This window comes from Anopheles darlingi, chromosome 3, assembly GCF_943734745.1.
Source record: "Anopheles darlingi chromosome 3, idAnoDarlMG_H_01, whole genome shotgun sequence".
Taxonomy (NCBI): domain Eukaryota; kingdom Metazoa; phylum Arthropoda; class Insecta; order Diptera; family Culicidae; genus Anopheles; species Anopheles darlingi.
The window spans coordinates 61,271,286-61,284,541 of record NC_064875.1 but is presented as its reverse complement, the minus strand read 5'-3'; the positions used below and the strand labels follow the sequence as shown (position 1 = coordinate 61,284,541).

The 13,256-nt window shown below is 47.9% G+C and overlaps 1 protein-coding gene across 1 annotated transcript; it reads right to left on the bottom strand.

Moving 5' to 3' along the window:
• Positions 1-8,376: 8,376 nt before the first annotated feature.
• Positions 8,377-10,150, bottom strand: LOC125955679 (zinc finger protein 488). The gene is made up of 3 exons (XM_049686821.1): positions 9,911-10,150; positions 8,930-9,481; positions 8,377-8,863 (listed from the first exon to the last, which is right to left on the bottom strand). The coding sequence occupies exons 1-3, from the start codon at positions 10,148-10,150 to the stop codon at positions 8,393-8,395; spliced, it is 1,263 nt and encodes a 420-aa protein (XP_049542778.1). The 3' UTR covers positions 8,377-8,392.
• Between the last annotated feature and the right edge of the window lie 3,106 nt (positions 10,151-13,256).

Sequence of the window (13,256 nt, the reverse complement as noted above, 5' to 3'; positions counted from 1 at the left end):
CAATCGAAAAGACATTAATCAAACTGTCGCCTCGAGTCCGGCTGGCAACGGCGTGGAAAGGGCTAGAAGAGCTCGTTGTCCAGTTTGTTCGCCGGCTCGTTTGGAATACTAAGTAGCAGCACGGCCGTTGTTGTTGTAATACTTTAAGCGGTTGTCTCAAGTGGAGTGAAGTGGAGGAGTGTTCGTCTTCAAGAGCCCAAGGTGACCATCTGCGCTGATAGCAGAGATACAGAGAAATTCGAAGGACGGCTTTTCATCATCAGCCATGGTGAGCCAGCAGCAACTGAACCGTGTTGAACCGAGAACAAATCGATAAAAAGTGCCAACGAGTAGTTTACGATCGGTAAGAAGTAACCACTAGAAGGAACATTGCTAATCCAATTGCTCCATCCAATAGCCGATCGCTAATGAAAATTCAGCATCCCTCATGGACGGAACCATAAAAGCATTACTCATCGTTTGGCTGTCGATACGCTATTGATTGCTCGTAAATTACGCTGGCACTCGCGAACGAAGGACGAACGGAGTAGGAGCCGCATAATGATCTATTACCCAACTCGCGCGGATCTTGCGCGTCTAGACAATTCGACATTAGGTTCCGAGGCCGAGGCGGCAGTGTTACTACCAGACAAGTAGAGGAAGCACTAGCAACAGAACCAATAATGTGCCGCATCTCGTAATCGAAACTTTAATCGACCAAAACTGAAACCCGAAACTGTTTGCCCCCCTGGAAACACCGGATGTCTATTTGAGGCGTCGAACGAATCGGAACGGAAGTGTCCTCGAACTAGTAGCTCCCCAAGTAGCGAACTTCAACTTCAACACACAAAAAGAAAACCCCTCCGCGAAACTTTTCCTTTTCTGGCAATAAGTTTGGTTTCATCGTAAAACTTTCATCGAATAGCTGCCGAAGGACCCCTAGAAGCCGGGACACCGCTTCGTCCCCCCGGTATACCCTGTGTTTGTCGTTCCTACCCGAGTGGCAACCACGAAATCTGATTATGCTTTGAATAATTCGATTTTCTTACCATTCGCGACACTTTCGATCGGAAAAACTTTCGCCAAGGGAGAAACTACTTTCCATAAGCAAATGAAGCATGTCGCGTTGTTGCGCGAACGGGCACGCCATAGCCGCGCCATATTTTGCAGCATATGAAGCGCGAACGTGGCAGGAAGAGCAGTACGGAAGGTCATTTATGGGATTTGTGGGTCTGGTGAGGCTGCTTTCGGCGCTGCGTCGGCTTCTTCGCGCCTAAACGCTGTCCGATTTCAGCGCTCCAGACAGCCCTAACGCGTCGTCCTTGTTGCTGCCTTGTGATGCGCGGTGTAAAGCACAATCGGGTGGGGCACAATAGTTATTGCAGTGAAATGCGAGAATATCGTAAAATTTATTACCTTATTGCACGAATTTGTGCGTCGTACCATAAACGCGTAGAACGGAAAACAGGAGAATGCAAAAGAAACGGCAGAAGATGAACCAGAAGAAGACGAGGTGGCAGAAGTATGCAAATAAAACGTTAAATTATGTTCCAATGGACAAGACCGGGCGGGGCGAGGTGATGGCTATGGCTGTGGCGAAAGTTATGAGTTTTTCCCGTTGGCCACGCCGTCGGTTTGTCACGGTTGCTTGAATGTGTCGAAGGGCATCCACGGGCATCGGTTGCCAGTTGAAGGTGGTTCCGATGGTGGCCCGCGGAATCGCCATTACAATTTGATTTTCTCAAATTTGTTTTTCAGGATTCCACCAAATATCGCGCAAAGGATCTGGTTTGCGTGTTGAACACATCTTTGCGGTCTAAAGTATTGATCGTCTGCCACGCTTTAGTTTAGTGTAGACGCGTACATAACGCCCCAATATGTTTGATTATACATTGTAATAAGAGTAGTAGCCAATGCTATTTGTCTTGGATAAATATTTTAGGCTTTAAACGAGAGAATATTCGAAGTTAAGCGAACATGAATTCTAGGAGGCATGTTTTGAGCATGTTAACCGCGTTAGCAACGCAAAAATCTTAGTACACATAGAAGAACACTGTGCATTAAGTGATTGCTGGTTTGCCATTCAGTTAAGTGCAGTTCTGTGTGTTCTGAGTGTTTCCCTAAAGTGATCAAGTATTATTTTATTGTTTTAACATGAACGAAAGTCTAAGTGATTGTAGTAATAGCGGGATTTTAAAAACTAAAAATCTGGTGCAGTGTGTGAGCCGAATGTTAAGAAAGAACCTAAAGACATTTACATTGACCTTTCGATGTTGAAACCGTCGCATATTTGCATGTGCAAAGACATTACCGAAGCAGAGTTAAGGTAAGGTAAGTCAGGAATATCAATTTACAATTACAATTTATTACCTGCCCTTTGAAGCATGTTTTCCGTAAAGTGTTTCCCCGATTCCGTAATCGATAACCCTTTAAAACAATTGTTTAAACCCCCAAAGTAACTCATGCTTAACGCGATGTGAACATGATCCCCTGCCCCAAGTGAAGCCTCGCAAAAAGCGCAAACCATAAATCGTTGCATTTGGACCTTGCAGTGTTCACAGCTCCCAAAACACTGGTCCAGTCCCGGTCTTTACCGCCCGGGAATAAGAGCATATTTTATGTATTTATTAAATAATTCACCTAAGTAGCAAGTAATCTCTTTGTTCAATAAATTAAAAGCTTTAATTTAATTTATCGAGCCTGCTTTCCCGATTGGAGGGGGAGCACCCGTGGATAGGGACTTTGGTCGCGCAACATAATTGAAGTGGACATAGGGAGTTAGCCAACGGTCCGGACTCCATTGCGCGGCACTGACTGTGACCGTCTGTGGTAGCGACACATACACACACACACGCAAGGTCTGCTACGGTCGAGTAGGCCCGTGGTGTCCATGTGATCGGCGTGATTTAATTTGTTAATTAGAAAAGCAAACATATCATCTCCTGGTCGCCTGGTCACCATCGTGACCACGCCAACGGACGCATATTCTATGTCGATGCGAAGGGCGGGAACCGGCTGTCCGTTGAGCCTTCATAAATCGTGTCCAGCCGTGTCCTCTACGCCAATGCGCGCTGCCTTACTCCCCACTTGACAAGCGAGCGACTCATTCCCGCTGGTTACGGAGGATTTTCCTGTTTTTCCCGGATCGTTTACGCACACAACGTTCGTCTGCTGGATGAAGAAGGACGGAGACAGAATTAAAGAGGCGGTGAAATGATAAAGCGCACACCGGGATAACTTACTACGAATCCTGGAGTACCGGTAGGCGCTTGTATGGATCGTCCGTAATCTCCTCGCCTTGGTACAGGCCTTCGTTCGGTTTGGGAAAGTTTACTTAATAAATCTTTCACCAGCTTCTCGGCTCTGCCGAAGCACTTGTCTCGTTCATGAAGTTGTAGCAATTGTTGCTTTGGTTGGGTGATGGCTAAAGTTCGCTCGGTTGACTCGGGATGGTGGTGGGTTTCCCTTCGCTGGCAAAATACTGCTGCTGCTGCCGCTGGTGGTGGTAGTAGTGGGTTGCGGTTGCGGACCATTTCAACAAACAAAGAAATTTTCCAGTGTCTTAGGCACCGCAAAGTGGCTCAAAGCTGGAAGGACCTTCCCTCCCACCATCAGGGGAAATGATGGAAAACGGAGTGGCGTGTGTTGTGTGAAGTGAAAATCTGCTGAAATAACGTGTGACGTGTTTGTTTGCAGTACTTTTTCGCATGAAAATGATGAGGAGGAAAACGAGATGAGCCTGTGAGATTTGTTTGTTTCGCAATGTTTGCAGGAATATCAGTCGTCACCGAGCGGGTCTTGTGTGCTCTGGTTGGTTTGATTGAATTATGTTCTGTTGAAATGTTTACAACGTTTTTAAATTAAAAGGGCTTGTTGATATTTTTTCGTTAGTTATCACTTAAGTTCTCCGGTTATATTTTGAATTCACTTGATAAAGAAAGATAATCAAGAGGCAACAAAAACACTATTTTTATTTACAACTATCTAATATTCTGTCATGATCTACATGGTTTTATCAATGTATTCAACAATTAAAATAAGATTTTTGCAATGAGTATACACAAAATATTTCTCCTTTATCCAAAATATTTCCTCTTCATTTGGTAAACAGGATGGAACGAGGGAAAGAGATATCGGAGGTTCTTATTGTAGTTTGTTCAGCTTGATCTAACTGTTAAATATTTGGCTGAATTCATGCGCATTAGGATGCAGTTCACATTCCAGTCTAATTTATGCTGGTGATGTTAACTCATGTCCTAATATATTCTGATTACGGATAAAAGCTGTCTCTGTGGTATTGTGAAGCGAATGAAGAGTAAAAAGCATCGAAGCTTTTTTCTACTTCATGCCGTGTACCTCTTGGGAGTAACCTCATCTTAATGGTCTGTCTGGTGCAAAATTGTCTCACCAGGAAAGATTCCTGATTCAGTTGAATTTGATGAAAAAAGAAACATAAGGAGGGCGTGCATTGAGGAATGCTGTGAAGTCGTTGTGAAGGATTGTCGTAATGGGTTTTTTTATTTTACATTTCTGTAAATTGAGAGTTTAAAGATTTAAGAAAAAAATCGACAAGGTTGCTAAATATTGCAATGTAAATGATTATTGATTGATCACTTTATATTAATAATCAGGACAATGCAAACAGGGGAAATTGATGGGTTTACCGAAGAAAGATTAAATGAAGCTATCTGGTGCTTTGAATGTTGGTTAATGGATGCAACTTTTCATTCTCTATCAAATTCTTTTAATTTTAATAATTTTAATCTACAAAAACCTAACAAACGAAAGATCAAACGTGCTTCATTATGGAACAATCCTATTTCCGCAAAAAATCATCGCCAGCGTTTAATGTTATCTCCAGTGCGGTACATCATCGCTTGCCTGCTGAAGGAAGGAAAATATGTCGCTCCAATCCACGCCAGGTCACGGTGTAGCTGCCAAATCTGCACAAACCCCAAAAAACCAAAGATCCTGGCGCCAACCGCAGCACCAAACTCACTTTGTCCAAAACTCTCGGGGTCGACCAGCCAGCCAGCGAGCCTGTGTGTGTGTGTGTGCTAGGCCGCTACGTCAGCCGCAAATGTCAGGCTGATGCCAAAAACGCAAATCCAACTCGACATATGTCGTGAACCGATCTTGGCCGTTTTGCATTTTGCACCCGAAAATGTCGCGTGCCCCAAAAACCACTCCCAGGGAAAGTCGGTGGCACACCGGTAGGTTAGGGGGTGTGGAAGCGACACAATTCGACATATTCTCCCGACCGAGCCGAATGTTTCAATTCGCGCACAGTGCACAGTTTGATGTCCTTCGTCGCTGGATTGGGATCACCGCGACCGGGGGAGGGAAATCGTGGGCAGGGTGGCCACTATCTGGACAGGAGGGCAAGGGGTAGCAGGCTCCGGCTTCCATGCCAACCCATTCGGTTCCATACCATTTGAAATTGAAATGTTCGTTTTTAATAATTTTAAGTGGTCCATCGTTCATCGCGCCGCAGCTCCGACGATTCCGACAGTTTTCCACTCCCGGCATATTTCCCGCCGACGATGGTGCGGTGCGACCACCTTTCGCGCATGGTTGCACACACACATATGATAAACTATAATTTTGATATATGAAATCTGCCATCGCTACCATACCACCATCGCGGCATCGGAGCGCTAGTGAACGCGGAACGCTAATGCTGCGGAAGCGTTTTTGCGGAAAATCCGCGTTTTGCTCGCACCGCCGCCCGGGGTTCACGATGATCGAGCAGCAGCAGCCAGCAGCTAGCAGATCGGACGTTTTTATCGGACCAAAGTAAACAAGAAAGCATATTCTCCATCAGCAAAATTGGCAGCACCAGCAGCAGAAGGCCCGGACTGCCTGCGACACATGTTTGTGTGGATGCCGTATGCGTGGTTCGCTCCTCAGCATCTCGCTGCTGCTGCTGCTGGTCCAGTTGTGGTGTGTGTTTACATAGCTCCCTCCTGTCAGTGTTGGCCCACATATCCGGACAATGTCAATATTTGCCCGGAGTATCAATCCCGTTTCGGTGCCAGTTGGGCGCGGGGGAAAGCAGTCAGTGCGAGAGGGAAATCTTGGCCGGGCCTCGCCGTCGAGAGACATTTAGCAAATGAAAATTTAACTATTGAACTAGTGCTAGTGGGCGACAAGAAGGATAAGTGGGTGTGAGTGCGAGGAGGGGTGAAAAACATGAGGGAAAAACCATGAAGTGCTAATAGGCTCGAATCGGACCGAGTGGGCTGATTGACGCGTCGTACGACTACGATGAAAGAAAAAAAGAGAAGGAGGACGACGCATATGTGAGGAGCATATTTATTACGACAATGTGTTCACTGTTTGCACAGCGGCGAGAACGCATTTTCCACCGGCTAATCGGAGGATTTTCACAACAACAAAAAAAGATGAAGTAAATAGAATGTTGTTCCAGTCGCGTGGTTTTCTGTTGCGACAGCTTGCCGGTCCCGGGTCTCGGTGTGCTTAGCACTAGTTTTAGGGGACTGGATTATGCACCGTGCTAATAGCCTAACGAACATGCTTGGATTTGAGCCCATAAAAGGGTCAATCAACATTTCAACAAATAGTTTTATTTGAACTGCAAGAAATGGAAAAACAATTGAATCTAATGCATGAATGTTTAATACTTACTGATGATTAAGGAATGCTCTCGACAAGCTCAGGTTTTCTATTGTGAAAGATGGAATATTTTACTCTATTCTTCTCTTCTGTATTGTTCTGAATTTTGTATAAAAGGTGTTGCGCCATCTTTTGAAATCGTTTGCAAAATCCGCCAATAATCAAAAAGCTCAACCTCTCGTCTATTATGCTCCAGTCGTTTGGTTTTTGGAAACTGCACGTATGTCAAGAATTTTTTTGTTGAAAATGCTGGAAAAAGGTTATAGAAATTTATTCTAGTAACATGCTTTCTGTACTTAAGTCAATAGAAACTCCCTAAAACCTACAGGGTATATCTTGACACAGAAGATTACCAATTTGTTGATTATTATAAATGCATTCAAGTTTCAAGACAAGGTAATCTATCGATTTAATTAAAATAAGATCAAGCCTCTTCAAAACGTTGTTTGTCACAAACTTCAAACTGAGTTTGTTAATACAGCAAAGATTTGTGATGATATCGAGACACCATTAAGTATCAACACCTTAAGTCTGCACCACCATTAAGTATCAACACAGTGCAGTTTGATGCCAAGAAATTTCAAAGAAACGATGGTAACTCAGACCTCATAAAGTTTATGGGAAATCATGTTCAATCAAAAATCTTAACAAACCGAATGATGATTACAACACCTTCATGATAAACTCGTTTGCATCAGTCAAGGACAAGACCGGTAGTCGATTTGATAAATGAACTGAGCAGGACCCTTGGTCCACTGTTCCTAATGAATTCCTCCTCCGCCGTCCCTCTATATACCATACTACGCGGTTGATGATGGCTTCGATAAAGTCCCAAACAACAGACACACCATCCACGGCTCGAGAGAGATGATTAATGATGATTCCCGGATTCCGGCTTTTCTTTCTTTTTTCTCCAAAACTCGTCCAGGACCGTGTTTCGTGTCGCGGATTTTTTAATCGAATTGCCGGAAATGCATTTCCGCACCAAGGGACTAAGTGCCAGGGACCCACACACTCACTTTCCCTCTGCTTCCAGCAGCAGCACTCGAACTGTGATCATTAATAAAAATTAAACCGAAAGCACCGTGTACGATAAGACAACATTTATTCAATACATTCCTTGCTCGTTTGGTGGTGGTGGTGGTGGTTGGGTGGTGTGCACGCCTGACTGTGTGTTTGTGTGTGTGTTTATGTGTACAATCATGCAAGAGGATAATCTATGCTCGCACTCCTTCCAATTCCATTCCATTCTGTTCCGATTCTTCTGCGACTTGGTTTGGGTTACATTTAATATCACATTTTGAATGACTAATACTTAACTACAACATTTTCTTTTTGGATTAGGTTTTCCCTTTTCTGTCTTTTCCCGTCTTTTCTCCTCCTAACCTCCCTATATACGCGACTCGCGCAAACTACAATTGATTACTATCCAACCGCGAAACAAAAAGAGAGAGAAAAAGAGAGACAGAGCGCTCGACTGTTCGCTGTTCCTTCCTGCTGCCAGTCTTCCCACAAGTCCTTGACGAGAGTTCGTCCTCTTCTGCTAAAAGGGTTTTTCCTGCCCCTTTTCGTCCTGATTAAAACATATTTTAATCGCTCTCCGGCCTCACATCCTGCTCTCAAGCAGTGCGCACTTGCCACGTTAACGAGCCTTCCTCCACTTCCCCCACACGCCGAAAGGGAAGGGAAGGGAAGGGTCCACACATCAAAGAATGGGGCGAAGGAGCAGAATGCGAACAGATGGCGATGTGTAAGGGCGAATGAGGGATTCGCTCGTTTACGCCAATCGACCACCGGCACCGCCACCACCGAGGGGCAACGGGGGATGCTGATGATGCTGCTGGTGGTGGTGATGTTGGTGATGTTGGTGATGATGTTTGGCTGCCCCGTCCGGGGACCGCTTCGACGAGCTCTTGGCCGCCGGTTCCAGCAGATCGCCCGCCTTATCCTGGTGTGCCGTCATGTGGCGCGTCAGATGATGCCGCTCCCGGAAGCTCTCGTTACAGACCGGACACTTCAGCTTGTCCTCCCGTTTCCGGCGCGCCTGATCGTGCACCTCCCGTTCGCTCTTGTGGTGCGACCGCATATGGTACACCAGATCGCTCGTCATCCGGAAGCTGATGTTGCACTTGGCGCACACATTCTGCGCCGACAGCGTGAACGTGCTCATGGCGGACGGTAGCAGGGTGGAAAGGATGGCGGCCGCCGCCGGATTCCGCATCAATCCGTCCACCTCCGGCAGGACGCCCTGAGTTGAGCTGGGTGCCGACGGTGGTATCGCTGCTGCTGCTCCTCCTCCTCCTCCTGCTCCTGCTCCTCCGCCACCACCACCGAGTGGAAAGTGTCCGACGACGGGGCCACCGGGACCGCCACCGTGAAAGTACGCTGCCGGATCAGTGACGGACGGATCGAGCACTCCCAGCGCCGGGAGTGGTGGACCGCCGGGTGCCGGTGAACGGAACGATTTGGGGCGCAGCTGATCGCCGAGCAGCACCGGTGGGCTCCCGGTGGGCGTTAGGAACGGTCCGTACTCGTACCGGAAGCCGGATGCCTGGGAATGCTGCGAACCACCGCCACCGCCGGGACTGAGCGAGATGGGCGGGCTGGTCGAGGGGCAACTTTGTCGATCGTCCGGGCTGAGGGGCGGTGGGCCGGGTGAGTCCGGTACGCTGATGATGCTCGTCGTCACCTTCGAGAATGCACTGCGCGGTGGCATTGGATCAGCGGAAGAAGGGAGATCCGGCGATCCGGATAGTGAGCTGCGTGTTCCGGTGCGTCCGAACGGTCCCACGGCACCGAACATCATTCCGGCGGGTGGCTCGTAGAAGCGAGCGGCACCAGGGAACAGGTAGGCGAGCCGTTCGCTCTGTAACTCCCCCAAACCGACCGCCGGATGTACCAAATGGTGGGCAGGATGTTGTTGTTGTTGTTGTTGGTGATGCTGCTGCTGCTGCTGCTGCTGATGGTGCTGGTGTGCGGCCAGTTGTGTGCGTCCGGCCAATCCAGCCGCTGCCACCGCTTGCAGGACATCGGGAGGGAAGTGGTGGTGTTGGTGGTGTTGGTGGTGGAGGTGGTGCTGACGCTGTTGGTCATCCGCGAGTGACCGGATCGGGCTGAAGCCGGATTTGTGCGACAGGTCCTCGGAGCGGGGCTCGGATTGGGTTGAATCACTCTCGACATCGATCGTCGGTGAGGCAGGAGCAGGTGCAACGGGGGGTGCTACCACAACTGCTGCTGCCGCTGCCGCTGCTGCTGCTGCTGCTGCTGCTGCTGCTGGTTGTGGACGTCTTGCTACTTTCGAGCGGCCCAGTTTCTCATCTGGCATCATGAGGAAGGCAACGTCGAAGGATCGCTTGCCGGCTGATGCCCGGCCACCACCACCACCACCACTGGGAAGCTTTGTCGTCATTGTCGCCGTCGCCGAATGATGATGATGATGATTAGGGTGGAGATCGTTGGCCAATGTGGCCGTTCCTGGGCTTCCGGGAGCCATCTTGATCCCGTTCATGCGCGATTGCTTAATGTCCATCGTCATTGTCTCCAACACTCACTGTACACCACACAAACACACACACAGGGAAACAGATACACACTTATGGTGTTCGAGGACGCGAACAACACGATTTTATGCAAAGGACCTTCGAACACTTCGAACCCAGGACACAGCAAAACCTGTTCTCCGGAGCGTCACAGTGGAACTGATGCTGCGTCTCGGCGAACACTGACCGGGACTGCCGACGACAATGCTCTGGCCGCACAGCATCGGCATAGTGCATAAAATCAGAAACATATCGTCCCGACCAGGGGCATCCGCATTTGCCACATAAAATGGTGGCACCATTATTCGCGCTCTCTCTCTCTGTTTCTCTTTCCGCGACTACGCTGCTAACACCATACGTCCGATTGGACCAGGCAAGTATGCATACTAGAGAGAGAGAGAGAGAGAGAACAAAAGAGTGTATGTGTGTGACGGAGAGAGAGGCCGATCGTAATGTACATAAACATAGGGAGAGCAGCGGCGTGCTAGTCCGTAGCATAGGGTTGGAAAATATTGTCCCTCATCATTTTCTCGACATTTTCCGCGTGCTCGGGTGTGTTCCGCGCTGCGCTCCCTTCTTTTCCCGCTCTCCCCCACTGTATTCGCGTACCCTTCCCGACACTTGCCACACCGTGCACGAGCGAGAGAGAGAGAGAGAAGCAGAGTGAGAAGCAAAAGGATAACAGCGCACAAAAAGGACCGACAGGCGCAAGCGCACGGTTTGCTCCTTTTCATCCCCTAGTGGGTGGTTTGTGGGTGGTAGTGGGTGTGTGCAGATCCACTACGTTTCCCTTTGGCTGGTTCTCTCCCACTCTCCCTTCCGTTTTCTTTTTATTATTTAAAACCAACAATTCGCCAGCAGAAAGGGGGGAACGGGGTCCTGTACATATGCGTCTCCAGGACACTCACACCTTGAAGAAGCTTTCAATATGAGATGCGCTCTATGCACGAGACAGCCTCTGCCTCTCGTTGGTTGGGGTCCTTGTATGTGTTTTTGGGGGGGGTACCATTGCAGGGGTGTGGATCAGGGGGTGAGAAGGATACGCTCCTTAACGTCAGCATATTTGAAGCATAGCCATTCCAACATGACAGACCAGATAGTGCGAGAGACAGAGAGAGAGAGAGAAACAGTTCAATGGAGGGCAGGAGATGGATTGAAGACCTGCGGGGGGGGGGGGGGGGGGGGAGGGGGAAGAGAATGCTCCAGTAAATATGGTGGAAAGCGTTCTCGGTTTTGGTCGCAAGTTTCTTTTTTTTTTCGCCCGGGAAATATGATAGTGGAGCAGATTTTATGTACCAACATCCTTGCTCTCCCCCCTCCGCCATTTCCAACGCACCTCTCGCCCCCTCCCCACGAGGGGTAGTGGACCATTTTCTTTTTCCACCTCCCTATGCCCTTCCATTGTCGATCGTCCTGGCTCGTTATGTTCACTCGACAGTCTCTCTCTCTCTCTCTCTCTCTCTCTCTCTCTCTCTCTCTCTCTCTCTCTCTCTCTTTCTCTCTCTCTCTCTCGCTCTCTTTTTCACTCGCTTTTCCGACCATTCGCTTTCCTTGTCTTTTCGGGCGGGAAAATTTGGGGTGGAGCATCGTGCCAAGGCTCCAGGATACTCCAGGGGTTTGTGCGCTGTGGTGGATGGCAAAATGGAGTCGCATCCCTCGCCGGTGTGTACGACGGTTCGCTCATTGGATCCGTTCGTTTGTTCGGGGTTTTTGGTGTAGAGGAGGGAGAGAATGAGGGGAAGAAAGGGTGACTAGAGGCTGATAGAGGAAGGTTGGGGCTTATTTTATGTTCTAGATCTGTTTCGCTGGTAGTGAAAATGTGGCAAATCGGTGGAAAACATGTTGTTTCTATACATCAGCCACTGGACAGGGTGTGTGTGTGTGTGTGCGTAAGGACGTTTGGAGTTGGAGCGTATGTGGTCGCAGAACGGGTTTTTGTCGAGCTTTTCCTGGTGAAGGAGAAGGCCGGCCTGTGGAAGGTTGAAGAGGAGATTGTTGCATCAGCGACAGTGCGCGCCAACGACTGGAGTTTGTCTCGCAACTCGTTCCCTCTCTGTCAACCCACTGGCACTGGTTCTATGTATCTGTGACCATCGGACCAGGAAGATAGTGGGCTGTGTGTGTGGTCCATATGAGAACGATAAGAGTTGTGCGCAAATGATGGGACGATCCGGACGAACTTCAGAAAGTAAAAGGAAAAACTCGACGATGGTATGTGGCATCTTTTTGGCAAGATTCGCCCCATCTTGTGACTAAGAAATAGCTGTCACTCTCTCTCTCTCTCTCTCTGTCGCTTCACATCATGCTGCGTGGCTCAACAGCATCATGGCTGCTAACAGACATGCACAGATTTTTCCAACCATAATCTAATAACAATTAGAAATGCTGAGGCACAGCGTGTGTCCCGGGCGCTCTGCTTGTATGGTGCGTCGAGCTGCTTGGTAGATGGGACGTTTTGAGCAGTGCTGGCTGCTATCTTGCGATCATAAATTCGCTCGCAAATGGCATCGTCGTTTGTGCGAACTAGGATGGTGATGTAATTTGGAGCATATTTGAACGTGTGGCGAAGCGTCACAACCGGGAACTAGGTGGTTTGTAGAGTTTCTTCGAAGAAATTTATCATCAGTACGACTTCTGCATGCGTTTTTTCATCATTTCAAAATGTTTTGAGGTTTCTTTAAGCTATTTCTTTATTTCGTTAAGTTCATTTTACATCTCTGAACTTCATATGTTCAAGTATTGATTAAAGGACAGCTATTGGACGAATGTTTCGGTTATTTTGTAGTTATACATTTATTTACAGATGTCTTACGGAGTGTTGCAAAATTTTTCAAATACTTCGCAGTTGTGTTGATGTCCCATGTTCTCCAGTAAGCTCAATAATTTTATTGGGAGCAGCAACCATTAGAATCCCTACTATTTATATGTTTCGTTCATTATTTTCCATTGCCAATGCAGCCAATGCTAATTCGTTTCCGATTTCTTCACTTCATTCATCTTCTCTTAAACAATCCCTTATTTTCGTTCCCTTTCGTTATGCTTTCTACCATACCTTGCGGTATCATTTGATGCACATTGTTGTACAACGCACCGACCGAAAGG

Bases quoted from the DNA above. Each gene is read 5' to 3' on its own strand.
- LOC125955679 (XM_049686821.1), bottom strand. From the start codon at position 10,150: ATGACGATGGACATTAAGCAATCGCGCATGAACGGGATCAAGATGGCT. The intron at 9,482-9,910 runs GTAGCAAGACGT...GGGGAGTTACAG, and splicing joins AGAAACTGGGCCGCTCGAAA to AGCGAACGGCTCGCCTACCT. The intron at 8,864-8,929 runs GCAGGAGCAGGA...AGCTCAACTCAG, and splicing joins TCGGTGGTGGTGGCGGAGGA to GGCGTCCTGCCGGAGGTGGA.